The 23,176-nt window shown below is 41.8% G+C and overlaps 1 protein-coding gene across 2 annotated transcripts in view; it reads left to right on the top strand.

Annotated features, from left to right (window-relative positions):
* The window catches only part of LOC126295256 (uncharacterized), a 232,045-nt gene that overhangs the window by 145,723 nt on the left and 63,146 nt on the right, over positions 1-23,176 (top strand). For both annotated transcript variants that reach the window (XM_049987657.1, XM_049987656.1), the window contains one exon: positions 19,208-19,386. In XM_049987657.1, coding sequence (XP_049843614.1) covers positions 19,208-19,386 — 179 coding nt within the window. The remainder of the gene's footprint in view (positions 1-19,207; positions 19,387-23,176) is intronic.

The raw sequence follows: 23,176 nt of genomic DNA, 5'->3' as shown, positions 1-23,176 counted from the left end.
GTATGTAGATGTAGATAATCCTTGTCAGCGATAAAACTTAACTATTGATTGTCGACTATCTACATCGTCAATTATTATCCGTGACTATGTAGAGAAGCCATTGAAATTTATGAGCATCAGGATAATTTTAATAGGAAAGAGGAGGCAATGGACAGTAGCTCTGCAGAATCTCTAGGCAGTTTTATCTTTGGCAAGATTACAATTGATAGTTAAGTTTTATTACTGACAAGGATTATCTGTGCTCGTCATATGTTACTTTGACCACACCCCCTTTCCTACAGTATTGGACGAAGCGTCGGGAACAGAAGAGTTTCTTGGACGGTGATCTTACATCCCGAAAGGTTTACCAGCAGCTATGTTTCACCTTATTTTGGCACTACACATGATACCATACATGTATGATAGATACCTCAGTCATGAAGTCAACACTTTAATTTCTTGAAATCTTCAGCTCAATTCATCTTAAGTCTCTATTTCATGATGATATTAATCTGTTGCAAGTTTAGGACTAGCCTGATAGTTCTGCCCATTTTTGTTACACAAGTATTAGGTGACTACACGAGCTTATTGACAGGTCTGTTATTCCCAGTTTTAACGTGTACCGAATTTAAATTTGAACTTTGTTTATGTGTACTTGTGTACTGGATAAGACTGCACAAAGATCACCTGATGCTCTTTTACATGAAATTGAAACAGAAAATTCTTAATTGATCCTCAGAAATTGGAAAATATGCCTGTGTGTGACTTTAGTATCACATTTAACTATACTTGTTCAATTTGCATCAGTTTCTCACTAACTAAATCAACTAAATTCCTTTAGCTGTTTTTTCACAATGTGAGTTTAGTGTTGTCATATAACTATCAACATACAAATCCCTTATCATTCATCCAAATGGCATCTACTATAGTCCGAGCAGTATGTGCACAAAGTAGTCCTTAGTCAGTCAGTCAGTTAGTTGATCGCGCGTTCCATTGATCAATCGCACAGTGCGGAAGCCGTTATGGTGTTAAACGTGTCAAGTGCACAAGAAATGCAAGATATGAAACAAGGTTTTATATATATTACAATACAGAGTTAAAGATTAATATTTCTATTGTTAACTCCATTCCCTTAAATGGCACAAAATGCATATACTATATTTATAGATTTATTTATCCCTATTCAAGAATTCATTTATGGTATAGGAGGAGGTGGCAAGGAGATAAGATTTCAATTTATTTTTGAAACTATTACTGCTGTCTGTCAGACATTTTATTTCATCTGGTAATTTGTTGAAAAATTTTATAGCAGCATATTCTATCCCTTTCTGTGCCATAGATAGGTTGAGTAAAGGATAGCATAAGTTTTTCTTTTTTCTGGTATTATAATCATGAATGTCACTGTTGTTTTTAAACTGCTCCATGTTGTTGAGAACAAATTTCATTAGTAAGTAAATGTACCGTGATGCTGTTGTAAGAATTTCCAGTCTTTTAAAATGATGCCTACAAAATGTGCTATGAGCTCCACACATTATTCTAACCACTTTCTTTTGAGCAGTGAATACTTTTTGTCTAAATGTTGAGTTACCCCAAAATATTATTCTGTATGACATCAGAGAGTGAAAGTATGCAAAGTATGTTAGCTTACTGATTTCTGTATCCTATTATTCTTATTGCAAAAGTTGCTGAACCTAATTGCTTTAGAAGATCCAAAATATTAATTTTCCAATTAAGATCCTCATCTATATGTATACCCAAAAACTTAGTATGCTCTACCCTGCCTTCTGACTTCTGTTGATGTGTTAAATTTGTTGAAGGAACTGTACTTTTTGCAGCAGAAAATTGGATGTACTATGTTTTCTCAAAGTTTAGCACAAGCCCATTTGCAGAAAACCAATTAATGACTTTTCCAAAGAGCTTATTTGTGTCATTTTCAATTGGAGTTTCTTTTACTGCATTAATACTGATGCTTGTATCATCAGCAAACAGTGTCAGTTCAGCTTCCTGTTTCAGATAGGAACTGACATCATTCACGTATATCAAGAACAGAAGGGGGGAGCCATTATTGAACCCTCTGGAACACCTAATGTAATTTCACCCCGTTAGATGAAGTGGCAAACTTATTTAAATCACTTGACCCCTATAAGGAAACTTTCTGCTTCCTGTTCTGTAGGTATGACTTAAACCACTCATATGCTGTTCCATGTATACCATAGAATCGTATTTTCTGTAATATAATGTCATGGTTCACACAATCAAATGCTCTGGACAAGTCACAGAAAATTCCTATTGGTGACATTTAACTATTTAAAGACTCTATTATGTGGACAGTCTCAGTGGAACAGCATTTCTGAAATCCAAACTGTTATTTACTAAGTATCCCATTACTGTTGAGATGGCTAACCACTTTTGAGTACATTACTTTCTCAAAGATTTTTGAAAATGCTATAAGCAAGGATACTGGCTGATAATTATTGACATCTGTGGTGTTCCCCTTTCTGTAGACCAGGCTGGCGATGGCATATTTCAAACTGTCTGGGAAAATACCTTGAGTTAGTGATGCATTACATATGTGACTCAGAACATCAGCTGTAATTGCTCCACATTGTTTTAATATTTTATTAGAGATGTCATCCACTCCAACAGAACATTTATTTTTCAAGGATTTAATAATTTTACTTATTTCACAAGAAGTTGTTTGGTGAAACATTATCTGACTAAATTTTTTCAAAACAGACTCTTCCATCTATTGCCTGGCTTTTTCTTTTGAACTGTTATCACCAATAGTTTCTCCTACACTTAAGAAATGGTTGTTATGTACATTAGCTACTTGTGTACTGTTGGTTAGGATGGGCTTGTTCTCTTTAATAGTAATACTACCTACCCTATTGGTTACTATTCCTGTCTCCCTTCTAAAAACATTCCATGCTGTTTGTTGTTGTTGTCTTCAGTCCAGAGACTGGCCTAATGCAGCTCTCCATGCTACTCTATCCTGTGTAAGCTTCTTCATCTCCCAGTACCTACTGCAGCCTACATCCTTCTGAATCTCCTTAGTGTACTCATCTCTTTGTCTCCCTCTACGATTTTTGCCCTCCACGCTGCCCTCCAGAACTAAATTGGTGATCCCTCGATGCCTCAGAACATGTCCTACCAACCGTTCCCTTCTTCTGGTCAAGTTGTGCCACAAACTCCTCTTCTCCCCAATTCTATTCAATACCTCCTCATTAGTTATGTGATCTACCCATCTAATCTTCAGCATTCTTCTGTAGCACCACATTTCGAAAGCTTCTATTCTCTCCTTGTCCAAGCTATTTATCGTCAATGTTTCACTTCCATACATGGCTACACTCCATACAGATACCTTCAGAAACGACTTCCTGACACTTAAATCTATACTCGATGTTAACAAATTTTTCTTCTTCAGAAACGCTTTCCTTGCATTTGCCAGTCTACATTTTATATCCTCTCTACTTCGACCATCATCAGTTATTTTGTTCCCCAAATAGCAAAACTCCTTTACTACTTTAAGTGTCTCATTTCCTAATCTAATTCCCTCAGCACCAGCCGACTTAATTCGACTACATTCCATTATCCTTGTTTTGCTTTTATTGATGTTCACTTTATATCCTCCTTTCAAGACACTATCCATTCCGTTCAACTGCTCTTCCAAGTCCTTTGCTGTCTCTGACAGAATTACAGTGTCATCGGCGAACCTCAAAGTTTTCATTTCTTCTCCATGGATTTTAATTCATACTCCGAATTTTTTCTTTTGTTTCTTTTACTGCTTGCTCAACATACAGATTGAGTAACATCGGGGAGAGGCTACAACCCTGCCTCACTCCCTACCCAACCACTGCTTCCCTTTCATGTCCCTCGACTCTTAGAACTGCCATCTGGTTTCTGTACAAATTTTAAATAGCCTTTCGCTCCCTGTATTTTACCCCTGCCACGTTGAGAAATTGAAGGAGAGTATTCCAGTAAACACTGTCAACAGCTTTCTCTAAGTCTACAAATGCTAGAAACGTAGGTTGTGATAAATGACACAAATTTGAAGGCTGTCACTTCTACTAAATATCTAGGGAGGACATTTACAAGCAAATTAAATTGGAGTGATCATGTAAGAACTGTTACAAGGAAGGCAATCAAAGAATTTGATTTATTGGCAGAACACTTAGAAGATACAACAGACTTACTAAAGAGATTGCCTACACTATGCGTGTCTGTCTGCTTTTGGAGTACTGCTGTTTGGTGCGGAGTCCTTACCAGACAGGATTTAATAGAATATGTTGAGAAAGTTCGGAGAAGCAGGAACTTACGCATTATCGCGAAATAGTGGAGAGAGTGTCACCGACCTGATACAGAGTTTGGGATGGACATCATTAAAACAAAGACATTTTTCATTGTAGCACAATCTTCTCATGAAATTTCAATCACCAACTTTCTCCTCTGAATCAGAAAATATTTTGTTGCCACCGACCTAGGCAGAGGGAAATGACGATCGTAATAAAATAAAGGAAATTGGAGCTCGCACGGAAGGATATGGGTGGGTGTTTTTTCTGGGCACTGTTCAAGATTGGAGTTTGATGAACCCTTTGCAAGGCACTTAAGTGTGATGCGGAGAGTATCCATGCAGATGCAGATGTAGATGTCTTAACACATGACTATCACCCTGTCCCTTCTTCTTTTCAGTGTTTTTCCCATATTTCTCTCCTTTCCAGTTCTGTGAAGAAACTCTGCATTTATCATCCTGTCAGTCCACCCAATTTTCAAAATCCATTCCCCATGAACCATGGACCTTGCCGTTGGTGGGGAGGCTTGCGTGCCTCAGCGATACAGATAGCCGTACCGTAGGTACAACCACAATGGAGGGGTATCTGTTGAGAGGCCAGACAAACGTGTGGTTCCTGAAGAGGGGCAGCAGCCTTTTCAGTAGTTGCAGGGGCAACAGTCTGGGTGATTGACTGATCTGGCCTTGCAACATTAACCAAAACGGCCTTGCTGTACTGGTACTGCGAACGGCTGAAAGCAAGGGGAAACTACTAATTTTTCCCGAGGGCATGCAGCTTTACTGTATGATTAAATGATGATGGCATCCTCTTGGGTAAAATATTCCGGAGGTAAAATAGTCCCCCATTCGGATCTCCGGGCGGGGACTACTCAGGAGGATGTCATTATCAGGAGAAAGAAAACTGGCATTCTACGGATCGGAGCGTGGAATGTCAGATCCCTTAATCGGGCAGGTAGGTTAGAAAATTTAAAAAGGGAAATGGATAGGTTAAAGTTAGTTATAGTGGGAATTAGTGAGGTTCGGTGGCAGGAGGAACAAGACTTCTGGTCAGGTGACTACAGGGTTATAAACACAAAATCAAATAGGGGTAATGCAGGAGTAGGTTTAATAATGAATAGGAAAATAGGAATGCGGGTAAGCTACTACAAACAGCATAGTGAACGCATTATTGTGGCCAAGATAGATACGAAACCCACACCTACTACAGTAGTACAAATTTATATGCCAACTAGCTCTGCAGATGACGAAGAAATTGAAGAAATGTATGATGAAATAAAAGAAATTATTCAGATAGTGAAGGGAGACGAAAATTTAATTGTCATGGGTGACTGGAATTTGAGAGTAGGAGAAGGGAGAGAAGGAAACATGTTGTTGTTGTTGTGGTCTTCAGTCCTGAAACTGGTTTGATGCAGCTCTCCATGCTACTCTATCCTGTGCAAGCTTCTTCATCTCCCAGTACCTACTGCAACCTACGTCCTTCTTAATCTGCTTAGTGTAGTCATCTCTTGGTCTCCCTCTACGATTTTTACCCTCCACGCTGCCCACCAATACTAAATTGGTGATCCCTTGATGCCTCAGAACATGTCCTACCAACCGATCCCTTCTTCTGGTCAAGTTGTGCCACAAACTTCTCTTCTCCCCAATCCGATTCAATACTTCCTCATTAGTTATGTGATCTACCCATCTAATCTTCAGCATTCTTCTGTAGCACCACATTTCGAAAGCTTCTATTCTCTTCTTGTCCAAACTATTTATCGTCCATGATTCACTTCCATACATGGCTACACTCCATACAAATACTTTCAGAAATGACTTCCTGACACTTAAATCTATACTCGATGTTAACAAACTTCTCTTCTTCAGAAACGCTTTCCTTGCCATTGCCAGTCTGCATTTTATATCCTCTCTACTTCGACCATCATCAGTTATTTTGCTCCCCAAATAGCAAAACTCCTTTACAACTTTAAGTGTCTCACTTCCTAATCTAACTCCCTCAGCTTCACCCGACTTAATTCGACTACATTCCATTATCCTCGTTTTGCTTTTGTTGATGGTCATCTTATATCCTCCTTTCAAGACACTATCCATTCCGTTCAACTGCTCTTCCAAGTCCTTTGCTGTCTCTGACAGAATTACGATGTCATCGGCGAACCTCAAAGTTTTTATTTCTACTCCATGGATTTTAATACCTACTCCGAATTTTTCTTTTGTTTCCTTTACTGCTTGCTCAATATACAGATTGAATAACATCGGGGATAGGCTACAACCCTGTCTTACTCCCTTCCCCACCACTGCTTCCCTTTCATGTCCCTCGAATCTTATAACTGCCATCTGGTTTCTGTACAAATTGTAAATAGCCTTTCGCTCCCTGTATTTTACCCCTGCCACCTTCAGAATTTGAAAGAGAGTATTCCAGTCAACATTGTCAAAAACTTTCTCTAAGTCTACAAATGCTAGAAACGTAGGTTTGCCTTTTCTTAATCTAGCTTCTAAGATAAGCCGTAGGGTCAGTATTGCCTCACGTGTTCCAACATTTCTACGGAATCCAAACTGATCTTCCCCGAGGTCGGCTTCTACCAGTTTTTCCATTCGTCTGTAAAGAACTCGCGTTAGTATTTTACAGCTGTGACTTATTAAACTGATAGTTCGGTAATTTTCACATCTGTCAACACCTGCTTTCTTTGGGATTAGAATTATTATATTCTTCTTGAAGTCTGAGGGTATTTCGCCTGTCTCATACATCTTGCTCACCAGATGGTAGAGTTTTGTCAGGACTGGCTCTCCCAAGGCCGTCAGTAGTTCCAATGGAATGTTGTCTACTCCGGGGGCCTTGTTTCGGCTCAGGTCTTTCAGTGCTCTGTCAAACTCTTCACGCAGTATCGTATCTCCCATTTCATCTTCATCTACATCCTCTTCCATTTCTGTAATATTGTCCTCAAGTACATCGCCCTTGTATAGACCCTCTATATACTCCTTCCACCTTTCTGCTTTCCCTTCTTTGTTTAGAACTGGGTTTCCATCTGAGCTCTTAATATTCATACAAGTGGTCCTCTTTTCTCCAAAGGTCTCTTTAATTTTCCTGTAGGCAGTATCTATCTTACCCCTCGTGAGATAAGCGTCTACATCCTTACATTTATCCTCTAGCCATCCCTGCTTAGCCATTTTGCACTCCCTGTCGATCTCATTTTTGAGACGTTTGTATTCCTTTTTGCGTGCTTCATTTACTGCATTTTTATGTTTTCTCCTTTCATCAATTAAATTCAATATTTCTTCTGCTACCCAAGGATTTCTACTAGCCCTAGTCTTTTTACCTACTTGATCCTCTGCTGCGTTCACTACTTCATCCCTCAAAGCTACAAACATAGTAGATGAATATGGATTGAGGGAAAGAAATGAAAGAGGAAGCCATCTGGTAGAATTTTGTGCAGAGCATAACTTAATCATAGCTAACACTTGGTTCAAGAATCACAAAAGAAGGTTGTACACATGGAAGAATCCTGGAAATACTAGAAGATATCAGATAGACTATATAATGGTAAGACACAGATTTAGGAAGCAGGCATTAAATTGTAAGACATTTCCAGGGGCAGATGTGGACTCTGACCACAATCTATTGGTTATGAACTGTAGCTTAAAACTGAAGAAACTGCAAAAAGGTGGGAATTTAAGGAGATGGGACATGGATAAACTGATTAAACCAGAGGTTGTACAGAGTTTCAGGGAGAGCATAAGGGAACAATTGACAGGAATGGGGGAAAGAAATACAGTAGAAGAAGAATGGGTAGCTCTGAGGGATGAAGTAGTGAAGGCAGCAGAGGATCAAGTAGGTAAAAAGACGAGGGCTAGTAGAAAGCCTTGGGTAACAGAAGAAATATTGAATTCAATTGATGACAGGAGAAAATATAAAAATGCAGTAAATGGAGCAGGCAAAAAGAAATACAAAAGTCACAAAAATGAGATCGACAGGGAGTGCAAAATGGCTAAGCAGGGATGGCTAGAGGACAAATGTAAGGATGTAGAGGCTTATCTCACTATGGGTAAGATAGATACTGCCTACAGGAAAATTAAAGAGACCTTTGGAGAGAAGAGAACCACTTGTATGAACATCAAGAGCTCAGATGGAAACCCACTTCTAAGCAAAGAAGGGAAAGCAGAAAGATGGAAGGAGTATATAGAGGGTCTATACAAGGGTGATGTACTTGAGGACAATATTATGGAAATGGAAGAGGATGTGGATGAAGACGAAAGGGGAAATAAGATACTGCGTGAAGAGTTTGACAGAGCACTGAAAGACCTGAGCCGAAACAAGGCCCCCGGAGTCGACAACATTCCATTGGAACTACTGACGGCCTTGGGAGAGCCAGTCCTGACAAAACTCTACCAGCTGGTGAGCAAGATGTATGAGACAGGCGAAATACCCTCAGACTTCAAGAAGAATATAATAATTCCAATCCCAAAGAAAGCAGGTGTTGACAGATGTGAAAATTACCGAACTATCAGTTTAATAAGCCACAGCTGCAAAATACTAACACGAATTCTTTACAGACAAATGGAAAAACTGATAGAAAACGACCTTGGGGAAGATCAGTTCCCATAAAAATATTGGAACACGTGAGGCAATACCGACCCTACGACTTATTTTAGAAAAAAGATTAAGGAAAGGCAAACCTACGTTTCTAGCTTTTGTAGACTTAGAGAAAGCTTTTGACAATGTTGACTGGAATACTCTCTTTCAAATTCTAAAGGTGGCAGGGGTAAAATACAGGGAGCGAAAGGCTATTTACAATTTGTACAGAAACCAGATGGCAGTCATAAGAGTCGGGGGGCATGAAAGGGAAGCAGTGGTTGGGAAGGGAGTGAGACAGGGTTGTAGCCTCTCCCCGATGTTATTCAATCTGTATATTGAGCAAGCAGTAAAGGAAACAAAAGAAAAATTTGGAGTAGGTATTAAAATCCAAGGAGAAGAAATAAAAACTTTGAGGTTCGCCGATGACACTGTAATTCTGTCAGAGACGGCAAAGGGCTTGGAAGAGCAGTTGAACGGAATGAACAGTGTCTTGAAAGTAAGAATTAAGATGAACATCAACAAAAGCAAAACGAGGATAATGGAATGTAGTGGAATTAAGTCGGGTGATGCTGAGGGAATTAGATTAGGCAATGGGTCACTTAAAGTAGTAAATGAGTTTTGGTATTTGGGGAGCAAAATAACTGATGATGGTCAAAGTAGAGAGCATATAAAATGTAGACTCCATGGGACAAAGCTTTATGCCTCGCCTGCACCCGTCAACACCGACATGGACCGTAGATGACTAGAAATGTTGTATTGAGCGAATGTAGATGTACGTGTACAGGCACACAGACACACTCATGAATCCATGGACGCTGCATATCAGCAGGTGATTGTTTACACTGGTAGAGTCTCTGTAATGGTGTGGGGTATGTATACTTGGAGTGACCCCTGATATGTCACTTCCATACATGGCCACACTCCATACAAATAGTTTCAGAAATGACTTCCTGACACTTAAATCCATACTCCATGTTAACAAATTTCTCTACATTTCATATCCACTCTACTTCGGCCATCATCAGTTATTTTGCTCCCCAAACAGCAAAACTCCTTTACTACTTTAAGTGCCTCAGCATCACTCGACTTAATTCGACTACATTCCATTATCCTCGTTTTGCTTTTGTTGATGTTCATCTTATATACTCCTCTCAAGACACTGTCCATTCCATTCAACTGCTCTTCCAAGTCCCTTGCTGTCTCTGACAGAATTACGATGTCATTGGCGAGAATTGAAGCTTTCGAAATGTGGTGCTACAGAAGGATGCTGAAGATTAGATGAGTAGATCACATAACTAAAGAGGAGTTATTGAATAGAATTGGGGAGAAGAGGATTTTGTGGCACAACTTGACAAGAAGAGACCGGTTGGTAGGACATGTTCTGAGGCATCAAGGGATCACCATTTCAGCATTGGAGGGCAGCGTGGAGGGTAAAAATCATAGAGGGAGACCAAGAGATGAATACACTTAGCAGATTCAGATGGATGTAGGTTGCAGTAGGTACTGGGAGATGAAGAAGCTTTCACAGGATAGAGTAGCATGGAGAGCTGCATCAAACCAGTCTCAGGACCGAAGACAACAACAACAACAACAACAACAACAACATTCTTTTCTTCTGTTCTAGTTTCCCCAAGGTCCATGGTTCTCTTCCATGTGTGCTATGCGTCATACGTTCACACTCATTTAATCCAAATGTATGTTGGATACTACCAGACTTGTTTTGGCCAAGAGTGACCCCTTTGCCTTTGCTGCTCTGCTTTTCATATTCTTTTGCCCGTGTCTCTTACATCTTCTTTCGTTTCCAATGTAGGAGAATTGCTTCACTTCATCTACTTTGTGCTCTTCAACTGTATTACTAGCTTGACATCTGCTACTCCTCATTACTTTCCATGTGACTTGTGTCTGGGCCTACCCATCTGATGCTCTTTGTGCACCATTCCATTGAATGCAGTTTTCGTCTATGGTCGATGTCATAATATGTGTGCCCACCTAATCCACCTCTCCATTTCTTTCATTCTTTTTGGCATTCTTTCTTGTTGACGTGTTAGAGAACATCATAATTCCCTACTTTATCAATGCATCTGATCTTCAACACTCCCTGTGACACCTTACCTTTAACAGTTGACATCTACATAGAGGACTTTTCCAAACTTGGCAATTTATTTATACTTTTACACTGTATGTTAGCAGATGTTCCCTTTTGTAGCAAGTTCTGTTGCTTAATGTAATTCATGCCAGGAAATGTCATGATGGTACTGATTGCTTTAATATTTCTTTTCCTTTTATATATATGTATTTAAATAATACCTTTCGTGAAGTTTCTTTACAATTACTGACAAATGTCTTTCCTACAAATAATTTCTAAGGTTTTGTGAAAGCAATGTACAAGAAAGCAGTGAAAAATTGAGTGTCCATAATTTGTTGTCGGGATTTCAGTTTGGCTTCAGGAAACGAGTATGCGTAAAAAATTCTGTTTCATTCTTTTCTACCAGTTGCTTATATTTGAAGTGCAGCTACTCAAAAACGTCTAATGTGGGCTGTAATTATCATACAGTAGTAAACATCGGTAGATATTCTAATGCATTAATGCAGACCTGACTTATGATCAGCAAAAAGGTTACAGTTTGGTCAGCAAGTGCAAATCTGGTGCTGTGAATGCAAGAAATGTGTATAGAAATGTTTCCATATGTAATGGATTAGGAACAGGACATGGTCAGGAAAGGTCAAACAAGGGAGAAAGGCGTGTAATGTTGATTTTATTATTAACCACCCCTTACAGAATTACTTTAATACGAGCACCGAAGACATTACGAGGTGATGCACCCGTAAAATGTCACGATCGACTATTGCTTGCAGCAGTTCTGGTGGTATCTGAGCGGTGTGTTCTGGCGTACTGGCATTCAGATCAGTAGAGACTGAACATGTCACAGGTAAATGCAATCTTTTACATATCCTCGCAGCCAAAACTCACATGGTTTGAGATCAGGTAATCTTGCAGGCCATGCATGTGGACAACCTCTAGAGATAACTCATTTGTGGCAGGTTGCATTAATCACATGTCTCACTGGGTGAGTGCCACGAGGTGTTGCTCCATCTTGCTTTAAAACAGTGGTTTCCACATAGTTGCACTCTTCCAAAACTGCAATCACCTGCTGTACAAGGCAGTCTCGATAACATACAGATCTGACCACAATACGGTATTACTGGTATTTACAGGAAAAATAATGTAATATTATGGCTATTGCTTTTGCTGGCCGCAAAGCTTCTTAAGTCGCATGTAGGAAATCATCTTCTGCCAACCAGCATCAGATTCCCATCAGACCAATGAGAACATTGATCAACAGCATTGTTTAGAGGCCAGTGACCGATCTCAAACTTGTACAGTTTACATAATTACCTTTCCTGGATACCGATAGAAAAGACTGCTAAAAGAGATCTCAGGGATGTTGAAATGAAAGTTTGATAAAGTAAAAGCCGACTGAACACTAGTAGCGTTCGGCTGCACCCCCAGACGATTCGTCGGCAACTCTCCTTCACTGCACCCTGAAGAAGTTCTAAAATGCAACATAATAAATTGAGATTGGCATTAATGGAAGAGGAAAGTAGGTTCTTAATTCAAAAACAGCTATTGTTATTAAATTAGTGTAATTATTTAACCAAAAGCTACAGATATGAGACTGAAACATTTTGTGAAATAGCCATTGATAAACAAATGAGGGAGAGAGCAAAAGAGCTCAGAGCTCCTTCTTTTATATAATCCAAAAACAAATTACGGTGACTGCCTTCAGCTTGCTTTACAGTTTCGATATACAGGGTGTTTATAAAAAGTCTCTCCGCAGTGCCGTATGATTTTTCGCCTGCCTGGGTTCCTTCCCTCCAAGTGGACTCTCCCGACATTCCACTGTTTCGTTTATCTCAGCCAGTAGCAGTAGTATCGTTGGTGTGTGTGTCGTTACTTGTTGATGTGAACGTTTAAGTTTAGTTCCTTTGTTTGTTTATTTCATTTTTGTCATTGTTAAAATGCTAACCATTGAAGATCATGTGTTTTTAGTTGAACAAGTGTTCAAAGCTGGAGGTAAATGTACAGTTTCAGTTCGTCAAATATTTAATTCAGTTTGCCCGGAGACAACACTCCCACAACGCGATACTGTGCGAGATTTGATTAACAAATTTCAAAGTACGGGTTCAGTGACAGATGTACCAAGAAGTGGTCGTCCTAGCGCTTTGTCTGAGGATAAACAACTCGATATTTCCGATAAAATGTCTGCGAGTCCAAACAAGTCAGTAAGAAAACTCGCGCAGGAAATCGATGCTAGTGTTGGAACAGCCCACACAGCTGTAACAAATAATTGCCCCAGGGAGAAACAATGGTGTGTGGTTCTGGAAAACCTGGAAACCACAGCGGAGGAGAATACAAAACAAAAGAAGGGGCGTATTACCGAAGGGGATGTGCTCGCTGCAGAGCAGTGTACAATCCTGCACAGCCAAAGCCGCAGAGCCATTGAGTTGGCTGACAGTCCTCCTCTGCCACCTTCAGATTTCCATGTTTTCACATTTCCGAAGTTGCTGCTGGTTGGAAAAAGGGTTTCTACTGACAATAACATCCAGTGGGCCAAAGACTGCGTGAGAGGTTTATTTTACGAAGGTATCGAACGTGTCGACCCTCGGGTTACAAAGTGCACTTAGAATGAAGGCGACTAACTTTAAAGACTGTCTTCGATGTACACCTGTGAACCAATACTGTAAGATTCTGACACAAAGAACAGATTTCAGTTGTGCATGATAGAAAAGCTATGAAACACAGAAACAGATTGTGCCCCTCTCGGTAGAGGAAGGTTCAGAGTTTTGACACAACTGCACTGCTGTATGTGTGTAGCAACACGGTGTCTGCACCACAAGAAAAATCGTCGTCTGTGAGGTAATTTGCGCGAAGTCAATCCGTTGTTCAAGTGTAGCGTAAATTCTGCTGTCAATTCAGAGAGAGTCGGATGAGGGGGTGGACGGAGGGCGGAGGAGAAAATGGACTGTCAGCACTAGAATACATATCTGGACAACACCGTGTGCTGAGCTGGTAAACAAATAAAGTCAGAGAATGCAATATTGACCGAAGTGCTTTTCATTAATTACAAAGCAGGAAAATCTTTAAATTAACTACAGAGTGGAACAGAGAAATGGCAACATTTCCACAATCCAATAGAACTAGAAGTGATGGAAGAAAGAAATTGCATTTGTAGTAATAGAAACCTCACAACTTTGCCATTTACAAAACATTGATGGCATTTATCATTTCTTTTTCTTTAAATTACATCATTTAGACGGCATCCTCATGTACGAATACATTCGTGAAAACTGCTGTTGAGATTCCTCACTGACCGCTGCAACATCTCGCCTGGGATACTGCGAATTGCATCCCAAAATCTCTGTTTTAACTCATCCAGGCTTCTTGATTGGGTCGTGTAGACTTTGCTCTTGAGGTAGCCCCACAAGAAGAAATCACAAATGAATAAATATTGCAATCTAGGGGCCCAGGGAATGTTACCAAATCGTGAGATCACAAGGTTGCCAAACAATTCTCACACATGTGCGACTGATTGCCGTGCGGTGTGTGATGTTGCTCTGTCCTGTTGAAATCAGACTTCTCGAGCATTTGGAAAGTTGTTCAATGCAGGTATCACGAAAGTTTGTTAACATCTCCATGTAATGATCGTCATTGACAGTTACTGCATTTCCCTGTTCATTTGCAAAAAAATACGGCCCGCACCATACTGTCACTTTACTAGCGCGTAAAGAACACTCATTGACATTGTTAGGATTTGTGTTTGCCCGGTAACGGTAGTTATCTTTATTCACATAACATGTGAGATGAAAACGTGCCTCATCTGACATCCGCAGCTTGTTTAGAAATTCATCGTCATTGTTTATTTTTGTTATCATTTGTTTACAGAATTGTAATTGTAACCAGTAATTGTTGTCCTTCAGTTGTTGCACCACCTGTAATTTGTGTGGATGAAATTTTAAATTGAGATGAAGAATTCTACAAACACTCTCCTGGGACATTCCAACTACTGCTGCTCACTTACAAATTGAATGCCGTGGGCTCCGTAACAGACTCGCGTACAACAGCAATGATCGCTGGAGAACGCACACTTCTCGGTCGTCGTGTTGGTTTCTTCGTGGGGGCAGATTCAGTCTCTTCAAAGTTATTAATCCAACATTTTAACCTGTTTTTCGACAGAGTAGTGTAACCTCCCCCTCACTTATCGACCTTAATGACAATGAAAAATTAAACCGCGTGCACCTAATGGAAGCATCTAATGGAAATTTGGGAAAAGCAATTGTCACCGAAGTTAATTTGTCAGTAAAGAGGGAGGAAAGGGTTACATCTAAATGAAAGGAAAAATGCAAATGAAATTGGTGGAAATTAATTTTGAGAAAAGGATAAAATTAATAAAGAAAGTAAATGTGCAGTTGTTATGTTAACAATTAATTGGCATTAATTAGGTATTTAAGATTTGGAGAAAGTTAAGGTCGCCAGTCCTATAATAACTGAAAATGAAAGATTATGCACATATAATTAGCACTGAAAGCATGGAAACTGAAGGTTGACATGTGTTGTGTGAAAACTGAATGTTTGTCAGAAGTAATAAATTTCACTACACTCTGACTTAATTTAGCAAAAGAATTAATAAAACCGGAAAATTGAAAGTTAATTTAGTGACTGAAATTAATAGTGAACTTTGTTTCTGAAGCACTATGAAATTCAATAAAATAAGGTTAGTCTTGGGCTACCTCAACAATCATTTCAAAAGCTACTTGAATCTACGCAATTTAGAAATAAGAGATTTAATTTTGAACTTGAATTAAATGGTTCTGAACAATTAACAATAGTAAAATTTAATAATCCAATGGCCAGCTTCACACATCCGTCCACATCAAACCCACCAACAAGCAACAGTACCTCCATTATGACAGCTGCCACCCATTCCATATCAAACGGTCCCTTCCCTACAGCCTAGGCCTTCGTGGCAAACGAATCTGCTCCAGTCCTGAATCCCTGAACCATTACACCAACAACCTGAAAACAGCTTTCGCATCCCACAACTACCCTCCCGACCTGGTACAGAAGCAGATAACCAGAGCCACTTCCTCATCCCCTCAAACCCAGAACCTCTCACAGAAGAACCCTAAAAGTGCCCCACTTGTGACAGGATACTTCCCGGGACTGGATCAGACTCTGAATGTGGCTCTCCAGCAGGGATACGACTTCCTAAAATCCTGCCCCGAAGTTAAATCCATCCTTCATGAAATCCTCCCCACTCCACCAAGAGTGTCTGTCCGTCGTCCACCTAACCTTCGTAACCTCTTGGTTCATCCCTATGAAATCCCCAAACCACCTTCCCTACCCTCTGGCTCCTACCCTTGCAACCGCCCCCGGTGTAAAACCTGTCCTATGCACCCTCCCACCACCACCTACTCTAGTCCTGTAGCCCGGAAGGTGTACACGATCAAAGGCAGAGCCACGTGTGAAAGCACCCACGTGATTTACCAACTGACCTACCTACATTGTGACGCTTTCTATGTGGGAATGACCAGCAACAAACTGTCCATTCGCATGAATGGACACAGGCAGACAGTGTTTGTTGGTAATGAGGATCACCCTGTGGCTAAACATGCCTTGGTGCACGGCCAGCACATCTTGGCACAGTGTTACACCGTCCGAGTTATCTGGGTACTTCCCACCAACACCAACCTATCCGAACTCCGGAGATGGGAACTTGCCCTTCAATATATCCTCTCTTCTCGTTATCCACCAGACCTCAATCTCCGCTAATTTCAAGTTCTACATCTACATCTACATCCATACTCCGCAAGCCACCTGACCATGTGTGGCAGAGGGTACCCTGAGCACCTCTATCGGTTCTCCCTTCTATTCCAGTCTCGTATTGTACGTGGAAAGAAGGATTGTCGGTATGCTTCTGTGTGGGCTCTAATCTCTCTGATTTTATCCTCATGGTCTCTTCGCGAGATATACATAGGAGGGAGCAATATACTGCTTGACTCTTCGGTGAAGGTATGTTCTCGAAACTTTAACAAAAGCCCGTACCGAGCTACTGAGCGTCTCTCCTGCAGAGTCTTCCACTGGAGTTTATCTATCATCTCCGTAATGCTTTCGCAATTACTAAATGATCCTGTAACGAAGCGCGCTTACATCTCCGCCCTTACTCTTTGCCTTTAAATATGTCTGCTTGTGTCTGTGTATGTATGGATGGATATGTGTGTGTGTGTGCGCGAGTATATACCTCTCCTTTTTTCCCCCTAAGGTAAGTCTTTCCGCTCCCGGTATTGGAATGACTCCTTACACTCTCCCTTAAAACCCACATCCTTTCATCTTTCCTTTTCCTTCCCTCTTTCCTGACGAAGCAGCCGCTGGTTGCGAAAGCTCGAAATTCTGTGTGTGTGTTTGTGTGTTTTATTCATTGTGCCTATCTACCGGCACTTTCCCACTTGGTAAGTCTTGGAATCTTTAATTTTTCCCATGTGGAAGTATATATATATATATATATATGAAAACATTCCACGTGGGAAAAATATATCTAAAAACAAAGATGACGTGACTTACCAAACGAAAGCGCTGGCAGGTTGATAGATACACAAACACACACACAAATTTCAAGCTCTCGGAACCCACAGTTGCTTCATCAGGGAAGAGGGAAGGAGAAGGAAAGACGAAAGGATGTGGGTTTTAAGGGAGAGGGTAAGGAGTCATTCCAATCCCGAGAGCGGCAAGACTTACCTTGGGGGGGGAGTTATCTCCATAAGGACACCATTACGGTGTGGCTAATGGCTGCATAATACTTTAGTAGAGGTGGCCACAATGTCTCCATTGTTGATGCTGCTGAGTCTGCGTTGTCCATGTGGCTTCTCGTTGTCTAGGCGATGATTCCTTTGATGCTCTGGATCCAAGAAGAGGTGGGGTTTTTTTAATTATTGCTGGACTATCGAAAAATGACTCAGTACTCCACGGTTTCTTTGTATCAAAAACACATTTATTGCCAAAACCATATACATAACTACACTCAACCGTGGCCAACACTCAAGTGGCCGTAAACCCGTTGTAGACCAAAGATCACGGTCGTAAGCTACAAAGAACATACAATTCCAATTTCGATTATTGATCGCAACACCTAACTTAGTATTATCTTAAGCAAAAGCTTTTTTAACATGACTTTAGTGTATAATAAAATAAAATGATGTCTATTTGTAAGTTCCATTACAAGTTGAGGCAAAGATGTTGTTGAATGACAGATGAGGTACGAGGGGCGGCAACGTGAAATTAGCAGAGGTTGAGGCCTGCTGGGTAACGGGAAAAGAGGATATATTGAAGGGCAAGTTCCCATCTCCGGAGTTCTGATAGGTTGGTGGGAACTTGCCCTTCAGTATGTCCTCTTTTCCCGTTACCCAGCAGGCCTCAACCTCTGCTAATTTCACGTTGCCGCCCCTCGTACCTCATCTGTCATTCAACAACATCTTTGCCTCAACTGACATCTCTGCCCAAACTCTTTGCTTTTGCAAATGTCTGCTTGTGTCTGTGTATGTGTGGATGGATATATATGTGTGTGTGTGTGTGTGTGTGTGTGTGTGTGTGTGTGTGTGTGTGTGTGTGTGAGCGCGCGCGTACGCGAGTGTATACTTGTCCTTTTTTCCCCCCTAAGGTAAGTCTTTCTGCTCCCAGGATTGGAATGACTCCTTACCCTCTCCCTTAAAACCCACAGCCTTTCGTCTTTCCCTCTCCTTCCCTCTATCCTGATGAAGCAACCGTCGGTTGCGAAAGCTTGAATTTTGTGTGCATGTTTGTGTTTGTTTGTGTGTCTATCAACCTGCCAGCACTTTTGTTTGATAAATATATATATACAAATAGTAAAACAATTACAATATATAAAGACACAGAAATGTTATATCTTCAGGTAACAAAATAAGGGAAAAAATTTATAGTTCAATAGGAGGATGTGCATTTCCGGCATCGTGACATCCTAAATTACAAAAATGTCAAAACTCTCTGTATGCCGCTACCAAACTACCGTTGATTTTATAAAACATTTTGTGGTTAACTCACGCTCTTGTCTGTTCCACTGACCCACGGCTGCTGAAATGGCAGACCTGCAGTGCTGCCACCTGCCCGTGGCTGCCACTACTCAGTTCAAACACTCCCGTTATTCTGTGACACCCTGTATTTATTTCCCCAGCTGTCTAACATCAAGGGGGTACAGGGACATCTCAGGCACACACAGCATAAGTGCAGAAAATGTGCCCTCTGCTCCCGGTTTCAGTTCGAGGTATCCAGGTTGTGACGTGTGCTCTTGTTTGTCCGGCAGGAGACTGACGCTGTGGGAAATCTTCACGTACCTCGTGAGCAGCTTCCCCTACTTCAGACGCCACAAGAAGGTCTGGCAGAATTCGGTACGCTGCTGCCTGTGGTCTTACAAGTGCTTCGTCAAAGTGCGAGGGGAGCGTGGCGACGACAGTGGCAGATACTGCAGCTACTGGACGCTCGGTGGGTCCCGCGGCCAGCGGTGCGGTGGCTGCACTCGACACCGTCTCCTTCCCTTTCCCTACACTCGTCACTGACAGAAAATTGAATGTTCTGCACCTACATACGAGGTACTATCCACAATTTTCAGGCCTGGTGCTGCCATCTGTCGAAAACCTTACCTTCGGACTAACGGCCACCGTCGGCCTCGAAGTCGTTCCCGTCCGCACGTACACACGGGCCCCACTGCTTCTGCCACTGGTCAGATATTTTCCGGAAGCCCTATTCTTTGAGGGTGTTTAGGTTCGTTTGAGCAGTTACCAGAAAGCGCCACGTGCAGCTGCGATGACGTAAGCAGCCCGTGCTTGGTGCTTGCTCTGCTCATACGCTTTTCGTCGCATTTCTGGTGGGGCATCATGTGACCATGTATACCGTGTGGCATGTTGTTGAGTGGACATACTGACTTGTACTTAGAGCAATTGTTTTATCAAATCCCATAGAGGATGCAAATAAGGAAGCAGTTCTTGGCAAAATATCACTTCAAAATTAGACACCACAGCTCGAAGTACTATAAAATAACTGCTTCCTTTTTTGCATCCTCTTATCTGTGTGGGATATGATAAAACAATTGCTCTAAGTACAACTCAGCATGTCCACTCAACAACATGCCGCACGGCTATACACGGTCACTTGATACCCCACCAGAAATGTGACGAAAAGTGTATGAGCAGAAAGCACCAAGCACGGGCTGCTTACGTCATCGTAGCTGCACGTGGCGCTTTCTGGTAACTGCTCAAACGAACCTAAACACCCTCAAAGAATAGGGCTTCCGGAAAATATCTGACCAGTGGCAGAAGCACTGGGACCCGTGTGTACGTGCGGACGGGAACTACTTCGAGGCCGACGGTGGCCGTTAGTCCAAAGGTAAGAAACTTCCACATGGGAAAAATAAATTAAAACAAAGATTCCAAGAATTACCAAGCGGGAAAGCGCTGTTAGACAGGCACAATAAACACACACACACACACACACACACACAGAATTTCTAGCTTTCGCAACCGACGGTTGCTTCTTCAGGAAAGAGGGAAGGAGAGGGAAAGACGAAAGGATGTGGGTTTTAAGGGAGAGGGTAAGGAGTCATTCCAATCCCAGGAGCGGAAAGACTTACCTTAGGGGGAAAAAAGGATAGGTATACATTCGCGCGCACACACACACACATATCCATCCATACATATACAGACACAAGCAGACATATTTAGAGGCAAAGAGTTTGGGCAGAGATGTCAGTCGAGGCGGAAGTGCAGAGGCAAAGATGATGTTGAATGACAGGTGAGGTATGAGTGGCGGCAACTTGAAATTAGAGGAGATTGATGCCTGGTGGATAACGACAAGAGAGGATATATTCAAGGACAAGTTCCCATCTCTGGAGTTCGCATAGGTTTGTGTTGGTGGGAAGTATCCAGATAACCCGGACGGTGTAACACTGTGCCAAGATGCACTGGCTGTGCACCGAGGCATGTTTAGCCACAGGGTGATTCTCATTACCAACAAACACTGTCTCCCTGTGTCCATTCATGTGAATGGACAGTTTGTTGCTGGTCATTCCCACATAGAAAGCGTCACAGTGCAAGCAGGTCAGTTGGTAAATCACGTGGGTGCTTTCACACGTGGCTCTGCCTTTGATCGTGTACACCTTCCACGCATTCCTTGACGTCAACCTCCATCTGTCCAATGGCCAGCTTCACACATCCGTCCACATCAAACCCACCAACAAGCAACAGTACCTCCATTATGACAGCTGCCACCCATTCCATATCAAACGGTCCCTTCCCTACAGCCTAGGCCTTCGTGGCAAACGAATCTGCTCCAGTCCTGAATCCCTCGACCATTACACCAACAACCTGAAAACAGCTTTCGCATCCCGCAACTACCCTCCCAACCTGGTACAGAAGCAGATAACCAGAGCCACTTCCTCATCCCCTCAAACCCAGAACCTCTCACAGAAGAACCCCAAAAGTGTCCCACTTGTGACAGAATACTTCCCGGGACTGGATCAGACCTTGAATGTGGCTCTCCAGCAGGGATACAACTTCCTAAAATCCTGCCCCAACATGAGATCCATCCTTCAAGAAATCCTCCCCACTCCACCAAGAGTGTCTTTCCGCCGTCCACCTAACCTTCGTAACCTCTCGGTTCATCCCTATGAAATCCCCAAACCAACCTCCCTACCCTCTGGCTCCTACCCTTGCAACCGCCCCCGGTGTAAAACCTGTCCTATGCACCCTCCCACCACCACCTACTCCAGTCCTGTAACCCGGAAGGTGTACACGATCAAAGGCAGAGCCACGTTTGAAAGCACCCACGTGATTTACCAACTGACCTTCCTACATTGTGACGCTTTCTATGTGGGAATGACCAGCATCAAACTGTCCATTCGCATGAATGGACACAGGCAGACAGTGTTTGTTGGTAATGAGGATCACCCTGTGGCTAAACATGCCTTGGTGCGCGGCAATCTCATCTTGGCAGTGTTACACCGTCCGGGTTATCTTGATACTTCCCACCAACACCAACCTATCCAAACTCCGGAGATGGGAACTTGCCCTTCAATATATCCTCTCTTCTCGTTATCCACCAGGCCTCAATCTCCACTAATTTCAAGTTACCGCCACTCATACCTCATCTGTCATTCAACATCATCTTTGCCTCTGCACTTCTGCCTCGACTGACATCTCTGCCCAAACTCTTTGCCTTTAAATATGTCTGCTTGTGTGTGTGTGTGTGTGTGTGTGTGTGTGTGTGTGTGTGTGTGTGTGTGTGTGTCTGTGTGTGTGTGTGTGCGCGTGCGCGCACAGCACACTATTAATGCCGTACCCAAACATTGTTTGTTGTTGTGGTCTTCAATCCTGAGACTGGATTCATGCAGCTCTCCAATGCTACTCTATCCTGCGCAAGCTTCTTCATCTGCCAGTACCTACTGCAACCTACATCCTTCTGAATCTGCTTAGTGTAGTCATCTCTTGGTCTCCCTCTATGATTTTCACCTTCCATACTGCCGTCCAATACTAAATTGGTGATCCCTTGATGCCTCAGAACATGTCCTGGCAACCGGTCCCTTCTTCTGGTCAAGTTGTGCCACAAACTCCTCTTCTCCCCAATTCTATTCAATACCTCCTCAATAGTTATGTGATCTACCCATCAAATCGTCAGCATTCTTCTGTAGCACCACATTTCGAAAGCATATATTCTCTTCCTCTCCAAACTATTTATCGTCCATGTTTCACTTACATACATGGTACACTCCATACAAATACTTTCAGAAACGGCTTCCTGACACTTAAATCAATACTCGATGTTATCAAATTTCTCTTCTTCAGAAATGCTTTCCTTGCCATCGCCAGTCTACATTTTATATCCTCTCTACTTCGACCATCAACAGTTATTTTGCTCCCCAAATAACAAAACTCATTTACTACTTTAAGTGTCTCATTTCCTAATCTAATTCCCTCAGCATCACCCGATTTAGTTCGACTGCATTCCATTATCCTCGTTTTGCTTTTGTTGATGTTCAGCTTATATCCTCCTTTCAAGATATATCCATTCCGTTCAACTGCTCTTCCAAGTCCTTTGCTGTCTCTGACATAATTACAATGTCATCGGCGAACCTCAAAGCTTTTATTTGTTCTCCATGGATTTTAATACCTACTCCAAATTTTTCTTTTGTTTCCTTTATTGCTTGCTCAATATACAAATTAACAATACAATATTAATAATAAAAAGAATCAATTATACGAGTTCGCATAAGTGGAAATGC

This window comes from Schistocerca gregaria, chromosome 11 (assembly GCF_023897955.1).
Source record: "Schistocerca gregaria isolate iqSchGreg1 chromosome 11, iqSchGreg1.2, whole genome shotgun sequence".
Classification (NCBI taxonomy): Eukaryota; Metazoa; Arthropoda; class Insecta; order Orthoptera; family Acrididae; genus Schistocerca; species Schistocerca gregaria.
The sequence above is the reverse complement of the archived record's forward strand: the minus strand, read 5'-3'. Positions and strand labels throughout refer to the sequence as shown.